The sequence below is a fragment of the Achroia grisella genome, unplaced genomic scaffold (genome assembly GCF_030625045.1).
Source record: "Achroia grisella isolate CSIRO2021 unplaced genomic scaffold, CSIRO_AGI_Agris_v1 utg445, whole genome shotgun sequence".
NCBI lineage: Eukaryota > Metazoa > Arthropoda > Insecta > Lepidoptera > Pyralidae > Achroia > Achroia grisella.
The window spans coordinates 2,054,985-2,079,814 of record NW_026712860.1 but is presented as its reverse complement, the minus strand read 5'-3'; the positions used below and the strand labels follow the sequence as shown (position 1 = coordinate 2,079,814).

Sequence of the window (24,830 nt, the reverse complement as noted above, 5' to 3'; positions counted from 1 at the left end):
ACATATATGTATACTACGTATGTAAGTACCACGCAGTTGAATTATTAGGATAAATGATGAGATCAACTACATACAATGTTAATCTAGGAAGTATACCCTGACTAAACATGTAGCGATACAAGCCCGCTCTGATTAATATATCAAATATTGTTAGATACAATTTGTCAATTCTCTATATACGGTAATGAACATGTTTCATAATCTCTAATACGTGGTATGAAAATAATATTTGCACTAAATCGATGATAAATATTTGACTTAGGTTAAGCTCTGAACAGGGGGTGTCCCTCTGCTATCTCAGCCGTCAAGCAGCATGCTTTTTAGGAGGTAATTTAGTCGAATGGTGACAATTCTGTGAAATGTGTACAGAGGCATCTTAGTCTTCCGGAGTGTCAATGCAATGTGAATATAAGAGATATCACGGGTCATATAATCTTGTGTATGGTCATCCTCTTTGCCATTCCTATTACATAAAAAAAGATCGAAATCTGTCTACTAAAATGCTTGCTACATTTCCTAACATCGCAGTAACAGACAACAAACAGGCTGTTCTTAAACAAATATTTCACGGAAAGTTTTCAATGGAAAAACGTCGTTTTATAAACAACAGTGTTGTGTATGACGTGCGTGTGTTAAAGCAAAAAGAATTGTAATGAATATGTGGTGACCTATTTTTGGAGCGCAGTTGCTCGTTTACTCACTGCAATCATTATAGACCTAAAAATCTGCATACACAAAACATATTTATAACTTCGCATAATTTTATTTCTTAAATTTTATTTCCGAATGAACGGTAGAATAAAAAAAAATGTTATGACTATTCAAAAGTACAATGTAAGTTTATTTGAATAAATGTTTTTCTTTTCTTGATTTTATAAATATATTGAACAGATAAGACATTTTATACTAACAACTGTAAGTAATAGTTTGGCGAAAATTTTATACACTTTAATGATTAAATTTATATAGATTGAGCTTATTGACTTGAAATATCCTGTAGTTATACAAGAAAACTGTTGTGTGTATAAAATAAGACTTGTTCGCATCACCGGGGCAAAAGATCAACATCTTGATTTAAAGGAATAAATGTTTGTGTGTACCATGTTTAATTTCTTCCCAAATCCCAGTTTTAATAATGATCGACAGATCCATTAACTTTAGGAAACAAACCAACAAACTCACTTTCATATTAATAATATTTGTAAAGATGTTTAATGTTGAATTTAATTAAATTTCAAAATGACAAATGGCTCCCGTAGACTCAATAATTCTGATATAACGGGCTACGTTTTAGTCATGTCATTAATGATACAAAATAAACATAATATATAATAAACATACTGCAAAGGAAGAATACGACTTTATATTTTTAATAACAGAAACTATTCAAATAACTCAACTAGACGGCTTTCAACTTAAAAACTTATAACAAGCACACTAGTTCTCAAAATCTGCTATAGTGGCTCTAGAAACCGCAACTAAACTTTTAATTAACTAAATAAGTATAATTATGTGTCAGTACCTATAATATAATTTTATGACCAACGCATTAAGTGTTTACTATTATTACATCAGTCATAATATTTTGTGAAATCTGTTATCTGACAGCTCTTAACTTGCGCATATGTCAAATGTATAATACGGAGATTGTAACGCATTTCTTTATTGTTACAGTAAGTTTATAAGTTTTATAAGTTTTGTAACATACATGAGTAGGTAATAGAAATCATGGTGTTAGGCTCGCTTCTGTATTAGAAAAAATAAAAGAAAGGCTACGTCGGACCTCATGACATAACCTATCAAATTTCAAAAGCATCAGTTCAGCCGTTTTGTCGTAAAAAGATAACAAACAGACAGACATCATATTAATACTATAAATAAGATAGTGAGTCTACCTCACTATCGTATTTATAGTAGTAAGTAGTTATTAGTATGGATTAACGTTAACACTGCGTTAGCTTCATACAATTCTATTAAATTTTATATTAAATACTCGTAAAAAGACATATTCACATAAAATTAATGTGACTGTATGTACACACAGTATATTATAATATTATACCTATTTATCTTTGAATATATTTCTCTTCAATTACTCTTACTTTATTTTATTTATTAACAAGCATAATATAATATAACATATCATGAATCATACTACGATTTTTCACTTAGAAAGTAAAATTCTGTTAATTAATTGTTCGTTTATCTGCATTTAAATTAAATTGCTGTTATTTTTACTTGGAAATTGAATTTCAAATTTGTTCTCTCAAATCCTAAATTACGTGTAATGCAATCAAAAATGTAAATATCAAATCCATTAGAACAAAATAATTTGTTTATATCCAAACAAAACACAGAGTTTAATTCTAATTCACTTTTTCAGATACCACAATATTATTATGTAAATAGAAATACACTTGTGCTCACAGCCTCCCACGTGTTTGAAGTGTCGTGCTCTAACCAGAAGTAAGTGACCTAATTGGGTTGCCACCCACACTTACCAATCTTGAAAAGTTTGCCAAGCAAAAATAGATTTTGCCACATCAGTATTAAGATTCTTACACGACGAAAGGGTATTCAAAGACCTTACCTCGGCTGTAACGAATTTATTGTACCTCTAAGTTGCACGAGAACTAATGGTGATGCCTACTTCGATGTTAATCCAATAAAGAGAGCCAATTCCATTTCTGTCAATATCAATTGGGTACATGAAGTTATGTTACCGCTTAAAATATTATGCATTTCCCTACTTTTACTTGTTCTTTTTTTGAGGATATTGTCTGTTGTGTCGAGTGTGTTAGTACTTAGCTTTAGTAACGAGTATAGGAATAGGTCTTATATTTTTAGGACTGTCATAATCTTTTTAAAACATGTCTATTTAACACGTATTACTATTACTATAGGTATATATCGTATATTTTTTGGAATATATTTTTATTAAGTAGAAAAGAGAGCTATTCTGTCATAATCTTTTTAAAACATGTCTATTTAACACGTATTACACCTATTACATACATAGGTATATATCGTAAATATTAACAAAATTTAATCTAGGGTAAAACGAATAGTTGCAAACAGTGCAGATTTATATAAGTAGAAAAGAGAGCTACGATCACAAAGATATTTGTTCTAGATCAGGGAAAAATATGTGAGTAGCACAAAGTTATTTGTTGACTGGTTTTAAAGAAATGTGTTCGAGAAATCATAATATTATTTAATACGATTTTATCACATTAGGTAAAATCGTATCATAATAATATTATGATTTATTTGAATTTCTTTATTATTTTGACTTAAAAAATAAATAATCTAGGCTAAGTATCTACTTCCAGTCAATGCTTCTAAGTCTATAGAGTTAAATATTGCAACAGAAGTTTATTTTACAATATAAGTATCCAGTAAGATTTCAACTTAACGACGCGTGCAAGAGTCGGACAACTATGGTTGTTTAAAGCTCTTGAGCGTTAATTAACAAGATGATATGAAACTAGCTTCATTCCAAATAATAATATTAATGAAATCGAAATGTCAGAAATATTAAACTATTCATTCGAGTTAACAAAGAGCTGGGTAGCCAACAATAGTCGACAAATCGAACAGTAGAATCGAATAGCTAAATGCTGATGCCAGGAAATTCTCGCTCTCCTGCATTTTCAACCCTATCTCTTTTATACCATTTTGCACACTCGCTCGTCCGTTATAATCTCTGATATGCAAAAAAATATCCTTAAAAACTATGTGTAACTCTCATTTCCCTGAATCCTGTGAATTGCAATGATAATTATTTTAATTGTTGTGTCGTCGTTGTGTTCATAAATTCCTTTAATAAGCACCATTTAGTCCTAATGGGGCTTATTAACGAAAAATATGTGAGGTTTAAACAACTGAATAAATTTTGCAACTGTTTTAACGTGTGTATTAAATAGAATGCGGACTATATTATTATGTAATTTACGTTTCGACTTTAATTATTGGTATAAAAATAATTATTACTGTTTATGTTACTTTATGTTATCCGTGCTATATATTATATGTGCTATAATATAAATCATTATAGATAATAACTTATTAAGGTATACATTTTGTTTTAATAATAAGCTATAATATTTGGCATGCATAAAACATACCAGGTTCATATTAAAAAACAATATCCCGCCAATAAATATAAATTAATAAAATAACCTTATTTAGTGAAATATATTAAAAATATTGCAAATAGTATAAACATAATAATCATAATAGGAAGGTTTGGGGAGCTCGATATCGGAAGGTTTGATATAATATTTAGTTTTGTAGTAATACAATATAATACGACATATAACCTAGAAACTTATTTATTGTAACAAAAACTGAAATAAATGTTGTACACAAAGAGACTCTTGCTCTTTGTTATAAACTTTTACAATTCGTATTTAACAAAGAATATTGGAATAAAATAGGTATTCAATACTGTGTTTTTAATAAACAGCTCGTTCAGATACCGATGTTCGCAAATATTTGCATAATAAACTGCTATTAAAAGCATGTGGTATTTTTTAAAAACCCCGAAAGGATTTACTTTATCTCCGTGCCTCAGTGAGCATATATTACTTTGGCTACAATCTAGAAACCACACAGTTTTCTCGTATTATATTAATTCTATGTTGTTATTTTAGAATTTCTATTATTTACAGGAAATGCTTAAGATCTAATTAGTACAAATGTAATCTCTCTGATAATGTAGTTACTCTGTAGATTTATTGAATTCTTATACAGTTTTGCAGTCATTTGGAGGACAAGGCTAAAATAGCCTCAAAAAAGCTTGGTGTTGTCAGTAAAGTGAGACGGTATTTCACGGCGGCACATCGCTTGCAATTATACAAGACGCAGATCCGGCCGCACATGGAATAGTGTTCTCATCTCTGCGCGGGAGCACCATAGTACCAGCTACTTCCATTTGACCGCATTCAGAACCGAGTAGCCAGAATCATTAGTAATCAACGTCTATGTGATAGACTCGACCCATTGGCTTTGCGGCGAGATTTTGCATTTTCTACTGCTCTGTGCATTTTCTACTGAATATATTACGGGGAGTGTTCTTAGGAATTGTTCGGATTAATACCACCTGCTGAGTTTCACCACCGTACCACCCGCCAGAAACTAAAATACCATCCTGATCATCTGGATGAACCGCTCTGTGGAGGATACAGTGCGGTTTTCTAGAAACTTTTTGCCACGCACAACCACATTGTAGAATCACCTTACAGCAATGGTATTTCCGAACCGATACGATATTGAAACCTTCAAGAAAAGAGCTTATTCCTTTTTAAAAGGCCGACAACGTACTTGCAGTTCCCCTGGTGTTGTGGGTGCTCATGGGCGGCGGTAATCACTTACCATCACCATAGGTGAGCCGTGAACTAATTTTAGATCAACCTGCGCTTCTCTTGTATTAACACTAAAATAAATATAATTATTTCCTGCTGATATTATAAATATAAAAGTCTTTAAAATGATCTGAAGTCCAGATATTTTTGGTGAATCGGACTTTTTAACTATTTAGTTAAAAGATTTGTATTAAATTTGATACATACGAGTAGATAATTAAGATTAATGAGAAAGTGAGTGTATATATACACGATACAGAGTGTACTTATGTTCTAATTTAAGTGAGTAAAGTCGAATAATACAGCTATAACTTTAATCAATACGCAGAAGTTGTTGGATTCATATGTTGACAAGAAAAAATAACATTTCAGATAGACTACTAAAGTTTTTTGTGATAACTATATAACCCTTATTGGATTGAGACTGAGATGTAACTCGCTAGACTATTTTTCAAATTGGATAAGTTGGCCTATAATTCACATGAAAGCACTTCATTTTTCAGTCTACATGAATGTGGGAATGACAACGGAATTTTGCCAAAGCACCCATTTATAATAAAGTGGCATCATTCTACTCACGAGTATTATTAACACTTCACCAATATCTTCTTTTTGCTTTCATTATGGTATTTCTTACTCTTCATTGAGTTCACACGCGTTATTTTCTTCAAATAGTATATACTGTTATGTATTCGCGTGTATTTAAAACGACTTAAGCCTGACAAATAACCAAAGTAAAAGTAGCGGAGCGTAACATGCCAAGTTTTAGAAATAACCATGTGCGAAGTGTCGGCGTGTAACAATTTCATGGGCTTCTGAGCAAAAGCAGTCGAAGTATTTGAATCATGGTGTAATTTTTTAATATGTAGATTCGAGACAAAATAATATATTTAATTAATTTGTAATCAAGTACTTGTAATGTTAACTAATTAAGTACGTTTCATAGAAATAAATGCGATATGGTTTAGTAAACCTAACAGAAGTTTCTCCCGTTACTACTGCTAGACTTTTGGAATTTGTAATTTCTTTACTGAATTTATATATAGTGTTAGGCAATAATAAATTATTTTGTTAACAGTAATTGTTGTTAGTTCTGAAACGTTTCTTAAAATACAACATTCAATAAAGTATAGCAAATTCTGGACTAATAGACATAATGTTACTGAAGATTGTAAGGTGATGTATATATGGTATAGGTGTATAGGTATAGTATAGTTAGCAAATACAGTTCTATTTTTTCAGATTATTCTATGTAACTACTTCGCATATTTCACAAAAGTTCAATTTATAATGATTTGCCTAATAGTATTGACTACAAGCAATTGAAGCTTTTGAAAAGAATATGTAAAAATATAAATAGTATATATTATTTATTAATATTATACTTATATAATATATTATAATACGTATTTTTAAATTCTCACTTAATATTCAAACTATGTCGTAACCAAAAACTACATTTACCAAAACAAAACACAATTTCAAGGTAGCAAAAAGCTGAACCGAGTTTACATAATCCTTAGGTAAGAAAGGAAGGTGTTGTTTTCCTAAGGGACCAAAGACCACACCATTTTATAAACCTTATAATATTTTTTTTATAAATTTCGGAGGATAGGCTTTTACGTTAACACATGCTTTGTCGCCTATCAGAGAATTTTCGGGTTATTTTTACTTATTTTATACACGCAATATGCAATATACAAAAAACAACGTAATTAAAAACGATAAGTATTTAAAATTCGTAAGCGTTAAATTATACTTAATATAGAATCATTTGTTACGCCGATTAAGTGGATGACGTTTTTTTTTCTATGGATGCTAATAACAACACAAATAATATAATACTTTGTAAGATTATTACTATACAATGGTATAAATTTGTCACAATACCGAATATCTCAATCCTATTATCAAATAAATTTTACATAATTCTACAATAATTTTACGCTATCCTCGCATCGTTAAACCAATTCCATTTCCCGTGGGATCTCTATCTCGCGGTATTTAACTAAATTAAAGCTGTACGGTTTTTCTTTTCTTATTACATTACATATCTATTACACATGGTATTATCACATTTAAATATGACTAAAATATTCTATTCTTTTATAACTAGGTACCTATTTCTGTACTCTAAATTAGTAAATCTCAAAAAATGACATATAACTACCGAGATTGTACAAAATTAAAAGTGAATCAGTATTTTAATTAACAAAGGACTAATAAATTTAAAAATGCAATCTCCACCGGGCACCGATATCCAGTTAAAAGATTAAATTGAAAACAAACTCTGTCACCGCATCATATCAAACTCGAAGTACTTAATAGCAACCGGCTTTCGAAGATAAAATACATCGTTGGTTACTAATTAAAATTGGCTTAAACTGATATCTGTTAAATTGGAAAGCTCTATTAAAAGTTGAACAACCAATTTCCAATATCCTGCCAAAATAGATGTTATATTTTACACTCAAGTAATCCTATTTTGACGAAAATATATTATTTTTTGTACGTTAGGCGGCTTATATTTATGTAATATATTTTCAAATAAATTTATTTATTACATGGATACCAATATGATAACCTATTTTCTAACATTCTTACATAAAAAAGTCTGTGGTTTACTTTATTATTTGCACAGATTTTTTAAATAACAAGCGCGCCATACGATAGTTAGAACGTGAGAGTATCTCTCAGTAGTTTCCAGTACAAGAGCATTTCGACAAACTAATAGCTATGATTCGCTTTGTTGCAACAATCTCTACATTACCTACATATATTAAGACTTATTGCTAAACTAGTGGTATCCTCGACTACGCACATACATAGGTAAATGATTTAATTACATTTCATCAAGTCCATTTCATTACTTAATAGATTTATATTATTTTGTTTAATATCGCTACCATTAACATGTGTAGATAAGACTATAAATATTCAGTGCCGAAACCTGACCACCAGCTATTAGATGCGTTATGCTTTCTCAATAGAGAACAATTAATTAATATGGAATTTGATCACCAATAGGCGTTCAAATTCCGGTTCGTTATTAAGTCTATAACTATATTGCAACACGTGTTTTACCTCTGAACAAGGCACCATCAGGATGAATAGAGTTCGAATATAGTTTGGAAGCTTAGTGTGTGACTGTCGCCTCTTCACAAATTTCTCCGTTTCTTCCAACTTTTTAACCTACATGTTGATTTATGTTCAACAATATTTTCTGTTAAAATTCATTGTATATTTCTCTAGCGATTTCTACATGAAATATTAATATACAAACAGACACATAGGCAATATTCGCCTCGTCACGATTTTTATTATATACTAGCTGTATCTGCGACGTCGTTCACATGGAATTTAACTTATTTTTTCTAAAATAAAAGTAGCCTAAGTTACTCCTTATTATATCATCTACCTACCAATAAGTTAAGCCGGAACAGACAGACTGACAGACAGACAAAAATTGTAAAAAATATTTTTTTTCTGTATGTACCGTATTTATATTCATATGCATGTAGTAAAAAATGGTTATTTCAATATTACAAACAAACGTTCACATTCACACGTTATAATTTTATTTATATGTATAGATAAATAAAAAAAGATAGAATCATAAGATACTTATATGATACAATTTAATATTACATAAACAATATTTAATTGAATAATTACAAATACAATAAAGCATGATAATAATATGTGTAAGGACTAAGGATATTTCATAAGCGAAACAAAAAGCTTGGCAAGTTGACATTGACCGATGGTGTGGACATTAGGGGTTCTGCCATTAGTGCCGCATTGCTTTGCTTTGTAACACCAATATTAATGGCTTTATACAGCGAACCGACACTCATTAGTAATTCGTTTTATAGTTAGATATTAGAAAAAATAATACGATGAAATGCTATCGTCATAAAATATTTACTTTACAAATTAAATATTAATATTTCAACGACTGTTATTCCCAATGACACAGCCAGAGGCGTTGTCTTTAGTATCTACATCTTTCTAGATATATTTGAATCCACACGGCATGCGGCAGGAGACAAATTTATTGCTTGATCTGATAAGATCAATTTCGTTTTTAAGGTGATAAAGAACCAATTTAACGCAAGAGACAGTTTGGAGGATGAGGTCTTTTCGTCACCTGAGAAATATAAATTCATTTATTTTGTGTCTACCAGATTCCAACTCATTTCTCACTCACCTTTCGGCGTAAGTCTGTATTGTACTATGGTGTTATCAATAAACATATTACTCGTACGTAGACGTTGAAAAGAACTATAAGTATCTCTTTCACACTATAAATTTCATTTTTATACGAAGAAAAATTAGGTACCTATAATAAACAATACAGTATAAAAATACATTGAAACATAGGTATAGTCTCTTATCTTTAATTATAGCATAACATATCATGTTCAATAGCAATGTTAAGCAACCAATCCCAAGGGTGGTTGCAATAAAATACCAATAATGAGATCAATCGTATTTGTAAATGAAGACGAAAATCAAATTACATGTCTGGAACTTTATAAAAACTTAGGAAAGTATTACATATTACATACATACGAACATTGGCGAGGCTAACTAACTCACCAAAATAAATAAAAAGTTTATGTGGCCAAGATAAATAAGAAGTTAGAAAGGTAGGTATGACGTGAATACACAACTTTGATCTAGGAAAAAATGTTAGTAATATAAATGAAAATGAGATTAATAACAATATTAATTAAATAAAATTAGTTTATAATATAAATGTAAATAGTTTTTTTATTCTAATTCCATATAATGGTAATATTGGAATACATAAAAGACCTACTTATAACACAACCTACAATTACATTATTTAAGTACAATTTTATACATTTTTTTAAGTAAGTTACCAGTGGAGACGTGGTTTCAGTTTTAGTGGCCAGTGAGAATTGCTTCTATTGCCACAACGCATATATGTACGTTTTATGTTTTAATGGAATAAAACTGTTGATTCGCGTGGGTGTTCAGGGATTTCCTTATTTTTAGCCTATTGTTGCTGATGCCTTCACAATTTCTGTATTAGTCCTTTTGACTTAACGTCAGAACCTTTTGAAAGTTATAAGTGCGCCGTCTTTTGTAATACATTAAGAAGTTTGCAAATAAATAACCTGGTGTTTACAAGATATCGGTGCGGCTCTTCCAGCGTACACAAACACCATCCGTCAATGTCGCTCTCTGATTCACTGAGATAGTGTAAACATATCCTTAGACTCTATTATTGGTGGACCATCTTTTGAAGTATGTGACAATCTGACGATGGAATTATTTATGCAATCCGATAAATTTATAAGTCTAATTATATTGCAAATTTAAAAAGGTATTTTATTGTTATTGTAATAACTATTTCTTTTGTGGATCTCAATTAAGTCTACTAAATACATGCGGCAATATAATATCAATATTATGGTGTATATTAAATTATAATATACTTATAATATCTAGAGTAAAACTGTAAATCATCAATCTCTATTCAATCTATCTGTCTATTAAAAACTACTTACTGTACAGTATTATACTTACTTGTATTTATTATGTTAAGTAAATTTACTATAGAAAACCTTTGAGAAGAATGAAATAATTCTTATTAAAGGTTTTCTAAATTTTTCCGAAATTATTGACACTTAATGTCTCAAAAATTAGCATTAAAGCTCAATGAACTGTGTGTGATAAAGACGTTTGTGCAAACTATCGTTTTCCGATGGACTCCAACCAATAATGTTTATTTATTGGATACCAAACGCTTTGTAAGTTCCGCTATCAAGTCTATAATGCCTTTCTTCAGAGCAATTTATTGTATTATTTGACCTGTGGATAGTAAATTTTCAAATATTGAAACTATCAAAGATTAAATGCTTAAAGTATGTTGTAAATAATATAATTATTACCATTTAGAAATAAATACATGTAATATATTTAAAATAAAGAAGTCTACTATATAAAGTCTACCATTCAGAAGAGGTCAATTGTAATTAAGTGAATTAAATTTTTATACTAATCCATGCATTTATCCTAATAATTGAAATAGTATTTCCTATCCATCCACATAAATATTTACGTCCAAATACATATATGTGACAGGTGAACAGAGCTAATCAACAAGGTACAGCCACTAATTCTAATTACATATTTATTCAAATGAAAATGCAGTGTATGGTTTAATTGCGAACGTACAGACAGTGATGTGACCGCATTGTCCCTAACACAGGGAACTATTGTTATTCTAATATATCCTATTCCAATTTTATGGTTACCCTTTAATTGGAAATGGTTGAAATACTTCGCTTTAAATTTCAATATTTGAATCTCAAAAATTATCATAATTAAAAAATTTAACACTTTCTTTGTATGTTCCAATTACCTTATTACAATAACTTCCATAGTAATATAATAATATATTTATTTCACATTGTCATAAGAGAATAATTATGATTTAAATTAATAATTATATTTAGCATTGGCGATTACTGAGAAGTTTAGTCATTAATTAGAAACATCATTAATTATTAAAAAATACATTTGCATAACATTGTTATTAAAAAGAAAATAAAATTAGAGTAGGTATTATAGCATATTTATGTAAAATTTTTATTGATGAATTTTCAGAATCTAGTTCAAATATCACATCATCTAATAATATCATTAAATCTAGTAAAAAATAGGTTATAAGTTTCTCATATAAAAATTAACTAAGATTAAATTAATCAAAATTTGATTCCTTATGTGTTAATTTGCTGTAGGTTAGAGAATTAAAAGGATATCCATAATATGTTATGAATTCTCTAATCTACAGCAAGTAAGTACCAACCGACTAACTTCTGCGTTGAAATATTGTGGAGTATTTATTTAATTGAATAGATTGAGTATACTCTAAGCTATTTCACAAACATTATATAATATGTATACCTACTACCGTGTAAAACAATTCATCAAGTTGCTCTACATACTGTACGTCCAAAACTAATTTAGTAGGTGACCCGCACATCTGATCGCTATTCGGTTCCTATCACTAACTACCGGGACGATGTTTGAATTAATTATACCTAGAGGAAGTTCATCAGAACGGGCTATATGTGCCATTATTTGAATTATAAACATAATTATTTGAGTGTTATTTAGTTCATTCAATTAACTATAAAGTTAAACGTTTCAATAATAAGAAATACCTAAAAAAATCATTTAAAAAAAAGTCATCATTGAATTTCATATTCTAATGTAGTATCAATGTGATTACATAGGTCTCTGTATCCATGTATTTATTTACTGATTCACATTTAAATTGATTGTCTTACTTCTAATAGCAAAATTCCTATATTCTGAGTACTATAAATGTTAGTTGAACTTAAAACCAACATCATGTTCGCAATTTCGTAGCTCAGTATCTAGCATAGGACGTAAAGCCTTACCGTAACGTTGATCTCTCTTCTATTCATTAGCCATCTTATTCACATTGTAATAAAACAAAGCTAAGTGTTTATATAAAGCTATCTTAGGTATCTTCTTAGCAGGTCACTTTTTATTACTGCATACTTTTTTTTTTTAATCGTACATCCCTCAATGCGATTAAAACTACTTATAGGTAGGATACTGTATAGGTATATCTACCTATACAGTATCGATTTATTGAATGTTCTTGACTTATACCAGATCAAGTAGGTACTACCTACTTATGGTTCAATGCAGAAAATGAGGTGTTCAAACAACCACCCTAGCTTGATACGCAGACTATCCTACTAGTATCAACCGACCTATTTTATCGAAGGTCAAGTAATATTGGATATTTACGCTACCATTCGTGTTTATCTATACATATAAATAAAATTGGAGTGTCTGTTTGTAATATTGAAATAACTGTTTTTTACTACATGCATATGAATATAAATATGGTACATATATCAAAATAACATTTTTTACAATTTTTGTCCGTCTGTCTGTTTGGTCCGGCTAATCTCTGAAATGGCTGGACCGATTTTGACGGAACTTTTATTGGCAGGTAGCTGATGTAATAAGGAGTAACTTAGGCTACTTTTATTTTAGAAAAATAAAGCTAAATTCCACTCGGACGAAGTCGCGGGTGCAGCTAGTTTGATAATAATATTTTAAATGAAACATTTACAAAAATGTACAATTTGTTTATATTAAATGGAATATATACCAATGTCACCGTCATGAAACAAGCGAAAAAATCTTCAATAAAATAAGATTATACATAGAATAGAAGACGCAGTAGTCTAGTAATTGATTACAAAGAGTTAAAATACACAACGTATACGAACTTTACTGTTTAATGACACAACGTTATTAAATAAAAAACTAATCTCTACAACATTAGCTAAAACTATAATTATAGTTAAAAAATATGGTAGTTAATTTAACCTTACCGGCATTAAAAAAATACTGTTATTACAAGGATAACAGTAATATTTAAAGGAAAAATGGAATAATAGAAAGCGAAGCATCATTTAGCAACAATTCCAAGACAATAAATTAACTATAAATATAAATAAATTAAAACTTAATAATAATGATACTGCGTTAGTTTAAAAACATTTAAAATAATAGTTTATGCAACGGGATAACTTTGTCAGTAGTAGTCTTCCTATTTTAGAAATATTGAAACCAATACATCATTACATATCAGAAAAACAATGTACTATAATCACAATAATTTAAATATACTAGCATAAATTAATGTAATATTTATAGAAACTAAACTACATTTAGTTTCTAAAACTTGAAAACAGTAAAATAGATATAGCAAGTCCGGACAATGTTCAATAATTGTATTATACAAATATATTTTTTCATATTTTAACATTAGATATACTAAATGCTAGTCAAAACTATCTTCATTTTCATTTCTCATATATGTATATTGATACATTTGGGAGATAATATATTTCTCAAACTATTAAATAAAAACTTTATACAAACATCGATACTTTTACCCTTACCGTAATGAACAATTAAAATGAAAGATCTTAGATAAATAATTATAATAGAAAATGCAACTACAGTATAGTAGTTTTTATATATATATGTACAACTCTGCAGACAGGACGCAGTGTGGTAGCACTTTCTGTACAAATGTACACATAATGATATGAGCAATTTTTGCTAAAATTTCTACAATCTATGGATCTGTCGACCAACTAATCCGCTCGTAGTTCATAGGTCACAATATTATCCTCTCCTTCAAAAAGGTTATGACGACACTATTCTCATCCTCTTTTCACAAATCAATCCACCGTAAGAAGAAAAGTGACGTCCATTCATGGTAGTGATTCATTAGATTGGTGATGTGTTCATTCTTTCTATGTTTAAATTACTTTCACACGTCTCTGTATTTGTGAACATAATAATGTATGTAACGTGCCCATTGTTAGCTTATTTGTGAAATTATATAGACTAATTGCAAACACTGTGAGACTATAGCTTTTTTTATAAGCCTATAAGAGGAAAATAAAAAAGAGCGCAGCACGACTTTGCTCCGTAAAAAATAGACTAGTTTGAAGCGAAATCGACGCTGCAGCGTATTCCATCCTTGTTGTTTAATGACGTACATTCCAAAGCCGACACGGGAGGGCAAAGTACAAATGTTTGTTCAAACTTTGAACACATGCTCACAGTTATGTTAATACTATTCACACACGTTCAAATACCTACATAACACATGGCTGCTTTGTGAGTGTTTGCGTATTTGAAACTATGTGTGCCAGCTTCACGCGTTTCTGTACGTCAATACACTTGAGAAATGCAATGTGTTTGGTTACTATAGCGTATCGTATTTTGAGCACACATCAAAGAGTTCATCTTCAAATATTTGCGTAGTTTGCCACACATGTGCAAAGTCCAGTCGCGTTCACGTTGGCGAGTGAATCGGTTGTGTTTATAATCATACAAGATGAATTGGAGCAATGAAAATGTTATCGAATTTTTAGAGTTACTACAAGGTGAACCGTGTATATGGAATCCAAAAAGCACGGAGCATAAAAATCGAAATTTGAATCTTGATGCTTGGATGAGAATAAAAAACAACTTTTCTTTGCCTTGTTCAATCCAAGATTTAAAAAGGAAGAGGAATTCCTTATTGACGCAATATAGGCAATATATAAAAAAAATTAAAGACTCTACTAAAATAGGCAACGGAGCAGACGTTTACAAACCATCATGGTTTGCTTTTGATACAATGAACAATTTCTTGGCAGCTTTATATGATTATCATCCAACAGCTTGTATTGAGGTGAGCGAATAACAACAATTTATAACACATATTTACATATAATTTACATATGCCCAGCTAGAAGATTTAAATGAATATGTTTCCGTTTTATGCTATACCTACTTCATTACAATAAGTAGGTATTCAAATAACAAGATCAATAATGTAATAGGTGATAACGATACATTATTAGCAGCTAAATACGAGTAGCTCTCGTTACAATTACAAGACAAGCAAGAGACAAACACGAGAAATACCTAACCAAGTAGTACCTATGTGTATAATGTATATGCGGAATTGACGATCCGTCTAGCTCCCCCACCGCCCGTCACACACATGCATGTCTTATACGTATCATTCATTCAGAGCAGAGGCCAGTGTTACCAGATTTAATCTCGTGATCGTACCAATTGTCCGCTAAATTGGCAAATATTTTTGCCACTTTAGCGGCAATTTTAGATTTGTTAATCTATAAATAAAAAAGCTTAAAGATTAAGTAGGTGCCTACTTCATGTTTCTTTAAATATCACTTGAGAGTAAACATGATAATTATCTATTTTAGCATTCATGGGTATAATGCATGACAGACAAATAGACACAGCCACATTTTACTAGTTATAAGTTACCAGTATACTGCAAGGAATAAAATAATAATATCTAATACCTACATCAAAATAACAGATATTTTTAAAATAATTAAAACCTCTAGTGTTGCTTGAAGCATAGATTTCTGCCGAATCTGGTCACCCGAACTGGCTATACAACTCGGTCCCTGCTGATGTAGACTGAGACTGTTGTTATGGTAAGGAGATGCGGTAGCGCATCTAAATCTATAGTAACTTTTGTTCGCATAATGTAATATTTTGTTTATGTAAAAGTACTTCTTTATGTTAAGTATTAGTAGTATAGTATGTTACATACTTGTACTACTATGTATATAGGTTACTCGCTACTTTATTTTTAAAAGAATGTCTCATATGGTGCCCCCATTTAAAAATTAAATTATAAGATATAAGTTATTCTATATCCCCGTGATACAATTTATACACACGTTACACATTAAGATCCGTTCAGTCTTTTAATATTTATAATAATATTGTTATGGATTATTCAGTAGGTACCTAGCGTAGTTAATTTTCTGATATGTAAACTATAACGCACATAGGTGCGGTAAAAAGTTGGGCAAAACTATCATCTAATAAACAACTACAATCTAGATGAAAGTTTTTCTCAAAGAAATAATATTTCACATAATTTTACCTCCTAAATATAATAAAAGACTCAATAGGTACAATGAGTTAAAAAAATATGAAAATTATAATGGTCATTTTACAATCCTAATGTAGTAATAAACTAATGTTTACACTCGGCTTGGTACTTACCAAAATACTAAGTAGGACAATACTGCAACACTTTCATAATAACAAACTAGTAACATCTCATAATAATTGCGTCTATGTTACACATCTACTATACCTACTACAGTAATAATTGTAACTATTTATAGCTACATATTATGATGTGCTATGTGCACTTATTTTATAGAGATCATCGGTAAAAAGAAATAGAAAATACTTATTAGTATTTCAACACAATTTTTTCTTATTATTTTACAGGACAGTACTGATGAAAAGGATGAAGAACTCGTGCATAAATCTTTATCAATGGAATCAAATATGGAGAGACCACTTTCTCCTGAACCAATTATTATCAGGCCTATAGCACCACATTCAAACAGTAGTAGTGAATCGGAATCATATCCTATCAGAAAACGACGGCGCGTAATGCAAGATATACTGAGAATTAAGGAGCATAATGACGATGAATACTTTCCCAATAAAAAAGTAACGGTCGAATGCGATTTGTATGGTCAATTATTGGCACAAAAATTAAAGCCTTTGAATACAAATGACAGACTAGTATTAATGAATGAAATTGATAACCTCGTATTCAAATACGTGATGAATATTAGGAAACGGAATAGTGAAACTACAATATATGTGCCACCTATGAATCCAACCACGGTTCAACCTGGGCCATCTACTATGAACACCCAGTCTCCAGATGTTTCAAAAGAAACATAAACATATCATAATAATAAGAAGTAACATTATATAATACAGAGTTTCAAAGAGACTCGGACATGTAATATATATTTGTATAAGCAGCTATAAAATATGTACAGTAAGTCTAACGATGATTTATATGGGTCCTTTGAATCACTTCGTTAACGCGTTTTGTTAATCTCTTTTCCCTGTTATAAATTATGTAATGTTTTATAATAAATAATACAATAAATGAAATCGTAATATTCGTCAAAATGCATTAATATGGATTCCAAATTAAAAATTTGGTTGAATTGATTTAGGCACCATTATTTATTTTATTTTAATGTAGTGAATAATATAAGATTGAAATGTGATTTTTTATGTATTTTATTATTATAGTAGCTACACGCCCCGGCTTCGCACGGGTGTACATGTATTATATACATAAACCTTTCTCTAGAATCACTCTATCTATAAAAAAACAGCTTCAAAATCCGTTGCGTAATTTTAAAGATTTAAGTATAGGGACAGACAGCGTTAGCCACTTTTTTTATACTAAGTAATGATGATGATGTAATGATATTTCTTATTTATTTAAGAAACATAATAAAATAGTTATTTTTACTAAGTTCCATTGTCAATTAATACCTACAACAAGTTTCCTTGTCCTGTCTAATCTTTATAAATCTCCAGAAAGACAAATTGTGGCACTCAAACATTTCTATAGATCATAGACCAGTGTTATTTTTCTCCTTACGAAAGTGTAACTCTTTTACGTTGAAATATAAAATTGCTGGGACTGAAAATTAGGCGCATATTTAATATCTAAAATACCTATTTTAACCAGTTACTTTCCTATCATTGTACTAAATTAAAAATGATTTTATATTAAAACTAGAACTAACTAATAAATACATATACAAAATAAAGAATTTTATGAGTTAAATGAAAACTTAACTAAAAAAGAGGTCAGTCGTAGTGTTACAAGCTGTTGCTGCTGATGCTGTTGTTTCTTTATAATGTAATAAAACATTATACAAAATGTGTATATTATAAATATAAGTTAATATGTAGAAGTACATTGTGCAGTACTAAGTTAATAACCTAATGTGATATAAATAGGAAATTTAATGACCTCGACCTGTCAACTGTCAGTTAAACATATAAATTGCATTATTTTACAAGGTAAATCAATTTGCATAAATAATATATTTTCTACATTATTTATATAAGTCAACTACAAGTTAACTAGGTAAGGCTTAAAATAACTTATTTTGACATGTAAGATGTCACAACATACCGGAAAAGCAGGTGCTACGTCTAACCACACATGTTCTTCTTATTTTAATCGCATTGGCATCAAATATATTACGAGACATAATATAGTACAAGTATTCGTCTAAAAAATATTGAGATAGATTACTATACAATAACATAATCTAATAATTACAACCTATACTTATAACTTATTGATATTTACGAGTATGTGGAATGAAGACGCAACAGTTAAAAAAACCCTTTTCGGCTCTTTATGAACGGCAGTCTCGGAGGTTTTAGTCTTCTGCCGTCCATGCAAAAAGAGTAGAATGGAGGGGAGCATCAACATTCCGGTGCATTATCTCCGTAGTGAACCATGCGAGGAATGAGGAGTTATGGTAGAGAGAAAGAACTGGTTACTATGTTTTTAGGCTGTAATGGTTTTTAGCCCTGAGATGAACGGATTTTGTATGATGGATTTTCACACAAAAAAATAGGTAGGAAACCTTTATTTCTCCTATTTTTGCCGCTAAGCAGCTCATAATTTGTATTTTGGTTGAAGGGTAACATAAATGTGCAGTAAGCAGTGAGTGAGTAAGTATGCAAGCATGACATCTTAGACCTCCGGAATGGCAACGGAAATGGAATGAGGGAAAAAATATGCGTCATACTGAATACATGATGCACAATCATGTATTACTAACAAAAAAGGTAATATCGGTGTCATAGTTTTTCTCTTCCTATATTGCGATGTTATAAATATGTCGATATAAGTATGTATATATGCATTGTACACTGTATGCATATGTAGTACATTTTTTATTTGACTACGGAATCATTGCGGTTCATCTCTGTTACCTTCCAAATAATATTCATGTTATTATTCGAAGTTTAACTGTATGTTCATTGTGAAATCAATAGAAACGGCTAACTTTATTAACCGTGACGAACGAATGAATTGTGTTAAATAGAGCGTTCGATAGTTAATACCTACTTGGTGCTTAAAGATAAACTAAAGATAAAAATATATTCTATATGATATGGACGAAGTAAGCATATGGCCCGCTTGATGTTAAAGGAACTACCAACATTTGCAATATCAGCGAAATCACTCGGCCGAGGCTAACCCTTTAGTGTTATGAAAATCTTGTGTCAGAGTACCCAATAGTTTCACTGTCATGACCCAACCTTCGAAGCGGAACACAAACATAAATAGAGAATTAGAGATATACTACGCAAGTACCGGAACGTGTGAATACAAACAGGTGGCAAGACAAAATTCTAATATTATTCAATAAAACTGTATTTTATTATTCCTGAATACATCTTACTCGTAATTTATAAATATTTGTTTTTTAAACACAGACAGACGACAATAAGCCCGATAATTAGGAATTTGAACAATGGATTACTAAGGATAAATCGATTATTATTAAAAATATATATATCTAATCGATTATTGTGCTAACAAAAATAATATATTTTTATACTCATCTCTTGTCACATCCTTACTACTATCATAAAGTTCGCTACGTGATACCAAAATGGAGCACAAAATATTTTAGCTATATCTATCTATAATTAATGAAATTTTGTAGACTTCTAATTCCACTGTAAATGTTTAATCTTTATGAATACCATGTAATTCTGCTACAAAATTTTTACTTAGGTACACTAAATCTAATTTTAGTCATGGTTTTGTCTTATGGTGCTTTATATTGACTACTAAGCCTAATTGACATACTGAGAAAGTGTAGCATTTGGCGCTAAAATGAATATCCAGACTGAGTTTAATGAATGAAGAATGTAATGATAGTGTAATGTCAGCTGACTTGTAAATGTACATCGTACTCGTGAACATCTGCTCTTTTAAAGCCTAGACTTTACTATTTAAAAATATTCTATTGATGACTATTTGAATTGACAATAGCTTCATATTCCTGGGATTACCAAAATATATTGTCACTATATTCTAAACGAATGCCTAAAAAATATTGTATTTCTTTCAAATGTAGTACTTGTTAGCACTGTATAATAAGTAATATAGGTAATTATAGGTACTGCATGCATGCAAGAGTAGGTAAGTACATATATATATATATATATATATATATCTACAAGCTGACTCGTTAGCGTTTTCGCCATTCTCACACTAGTACTATGTCCATTAAATTGTTTTATAATAAAAGCTAAATAATATTAATGTCGTAAATATGCAAATTGGGACCAATTTGTAAACTCCTATGTCTAAACCACAATCGGCATGTAGCTTAGCCTACCTAACTGACCTTCTGGTCGATGACATTAGAACGGAATAGAATGGTTAGATACTGCAGTCTAAAACCATAAGTATACATTGTTGACTGACACATATGCATATATTTACGCAACCGCATGCAACTTCACATCAATAATAGATGCATTTTTTTGTCAACAAACTGTTATATAGTACCTAATTACAAATTTATTTCATTAATCAAATTGTTTCACATTAGTATTACACATTTCAACATTGTTATTGTATTCTTAAGTTATACATTTTCTTAAGCCAGGGCTGAGATCTCCTTATAAGTATAATTAAATACTTGTGATAGGAGATCACACTCTTCCATGGTTATTTATTAATATGCTAAGGATTTGTTTCTGCTGTAAATGACGTGTGTGAGTGTGTGTATGGAAGGATGTTGGGTGTTCTTCATACACATATAATATATTCAACAACTCAAAACATACTAGTAATTATAGTATTACTAGTATGTTTTGTAACACACTAGTTATCGAAATTTATAAGATATACTATTAGCATCCCTCATACATTCCTATTTCTAAATACTAATAGTATTATTATCCCTATATATATATATATATATATATATATAATCAATGGATTTATATATAATCCATATGTTATCCCTATGATAACATTGCGTAGTTTACTTTATAACAGCTTGTAAACTAGGATAATGGTGAACTACTTAGCACAAAATACAGTGTTTATTTTTTTAGTAATTACAAAGGATCGAAAAGGCAAGGAGAATAGACAGAAAAAAAGAATAAACAGATTAATCCTCTGTTTATGTTTGAAAAAATAAACAAATTATAAAAAAAAATTGTCCTTAGGCTTATTTATTTTCATAGGGATAAGATTTGGATGTCGCAGGTATAATTTTAATTAACGTAAAATATCTTTCATTTAAATAGAAGTAGATTAATTTGGTATTTCACCTTAAATGGAAGCTACTAAGTTATTACAGAGGGAATAAACAGATTGGCTGCAGGTGTATGGTAAATATAGACAGATACTTAGATTTCAGAGATGTTAATTATTATATAATATAATTTAGAAAGAACATTTCAATCTAGACATTGAGAAAATCTAATTTTTTTTGTAGTTCTCTGTAGTTTTATTGTTTATACCTGTTTTTGTTAGATTGTGAAAAATATATAGGCATATAATAAACTAAAAACTGGATAAAAATTGTAAATTATATGAAAATAAAGAAAATACAATAGATAAACAAGAAAACAATTTTTTATGAACTTAAGGGATACGTGGATTAACAAAAAACTATTGTAAGGATAAATGTATGTACTTGTTAAGTAAATTGTCTATGAGCATTGATTATAATAATAAACGAGACAGTGTACACTAAAATGTCGTACCTATCATTTGCCTAACAAGCGCCACCCTTATACTATAGCTAGCTAATTGCCGCTAAATAATTAACAATACAATTTTTACATCTGTTTATTTATCATTATTTAAAATGCCCTAACTCTTTAACCTGGGAAGTTTGTAATATATTCACTGGAAGTTGATATTTAATTTAGTAATAGATTAATATAATTATTAAAGAAAGCTGTAAGGCTTTTAATAACTAAAAGATTATTAGTGAAACCAAATACTCATTTTCAAACAAAAAATATATGATTAAATTAATAACTATTCCTCTTAAAAGCTCAGTAAACAGTCGTATTGAACACCAGACACTTTCATCTTAAAAGAACAATGATAATAAAACGCATTGAAATCTTTGGCAAAAATAGAATAAATAATTTTCACAGGAAAGGATTAAAAGTTAATTAAAACACGAAGCCATTTTAGTCGAGACAATATTATTACCGGTGTAGTACATTGTTCCCTATAAAATGGAAACAAAGGCGGATAATTTAGTACAACAAAGAGGGGGATGTTCTAATTTCAAAATCAGTCTTTAGAAAATTTACAATCGACTGTTTACGGATTAAATACCGCTCGCGACAAAAGCCGAAATCAGTTTTACGTTTTACTCTAAAAAAAATAATGTCCATTTACTCGTCTAAATCGTAATCGTATGAAAAATATTGTGACGATATATATAATACTATCAATTGTTATATGTACTGTCATGATATTTAATTATTTAAAAATACAGTCCAATTAAGACCTTCCTTTTTTCTGAACTTTAGGTCAGGGTGAGGGGTAGTCAGGGTTTTATTTAATTTTGATTAAATAAAACCCGATGACTACCCCTCACCCTGACCTAAACACATTTCTTATGAGAACCTTCACTGTTTGCTCCCAGTAAAAATAACATTACATTGTTAATGACTATACTCGTACTTATATCACTAAACTTAATTGAACGCGGAGACGCGTTCAATTAAGTTTACTTACTGTACTGATTCATGATAATTAAAAGGAAATGTGATTGCGAAATCACGATATCGTACTGCTCATTCTTCCAGACCTATCACCTTGTAACAGTTTCAAGGGATGCAATTCACTACCTTACTCATATACCACTATTAATACCACAATACTACTTACAATTTAAATATCCGCATACTTATTCTGTATACACACTATACTATGAGAATTATATTATTTTAGCATTGTTGGACAAAAACATACCTATATGGTATAGATTTATAAATCATTAGAATTTGTTGATCCTGAAATAATTGAATTAAATTTTATTTCTATAATTTTCTTTAATACAAAATAAATAGATAAATACATTCCTATTATCTTATTCACAACACTGATGAAGTAGTCGTTTACAGGATAACCATAACAGTGTAGGTAGAAATTAATATATAAATATGTTTAATAGTATTTATTTATATTTCCCAGGCAACATATAATGTCTACAGATTCAAATACAAATATAGATGGGACAGAAGAAATCATTTACACATTTTACGAAACCTGACTAAAAATTGAAGTCATTAAGACAAATAATTGCTATCTGGGTTGAATCTAATGTAACAGGACTAAGTCTACTGTCGTATTTTGTTTATTCGAAAATTTGAATTGACTGAATTTGAAGTATTTTTGGAGAAAGATTAGACTATGTTCCGGTAAATTAAATATTCTTTGAATACAAATTATATCTTGAGTAAGAATAAACAAAAGTAGCAAAAGTATTGTTTACTTTAGTTAGTACCTACTCATAGTAGGTGACTTCGAAAAACTCATAGTAGGTGACTTCGAAAAACTCATAGTAGGTGACTTCGAAAAATGTGCGAGTTTTGTGTGACTCTCCTAGGTCACGGTCACTGGAGCCACCATCTGCATTTCTGGCAATACAAGTGACTGGCCGCGATATGATAGGCTGTGGGAAGTAGTGGGAACGGGTGGCCTGATCGTGATACGATATCGTTCGATCCAATCCATGACACACATCAAAGGTGACAGTATTGCGGCGCCCTGGGGTCTGTCAAAACCTGACCTGTACGAATGGCACGCTGTAGATAGCGTATCATGATGAAGTAGAATGAGGGTTGTAGTGTTTAAGTATAAAATGTAATATTTTCAGTTCTATTTTGTGAATAGTGATAAAACTGTGATCCCATATAAGCTAATAAAGAACTCTTACCTATCAGCATTCATTATTATCAACGTTCTAATGAAAAATT

General features: G+C 30.0%; 1 protein-coding gene across 1 annotated transcript; it reads left to right on the top strand.

Annotated features, from left to right (window-relative positions):
- Nucleotides 1–15,283: 15,283 nt before the first annotated feature.
- LOC131845028 (uncharacterized) lies at nucleotides 15,284–18,237 on the top strand. Its single transcript, XM_059194046.1, has 2 exons — nucleotides 15,284–15,645; nucleotides 17,241–18,237. Exons 1-2 carry the CDS (start codon nucleotides 15,307–15,309, stop codon nucleotides 17,706–17,708), a joined length of 807 nt encoding a protein of 268 aa, XP_059050029.1. The 5' UTR covers nucleotides 15,284–15,306; the 3' UTR covers nucleotides 17,709–18,237.
- Nucleotides 18,238–24,830: the final 6,593 nt, after the last annotated feature.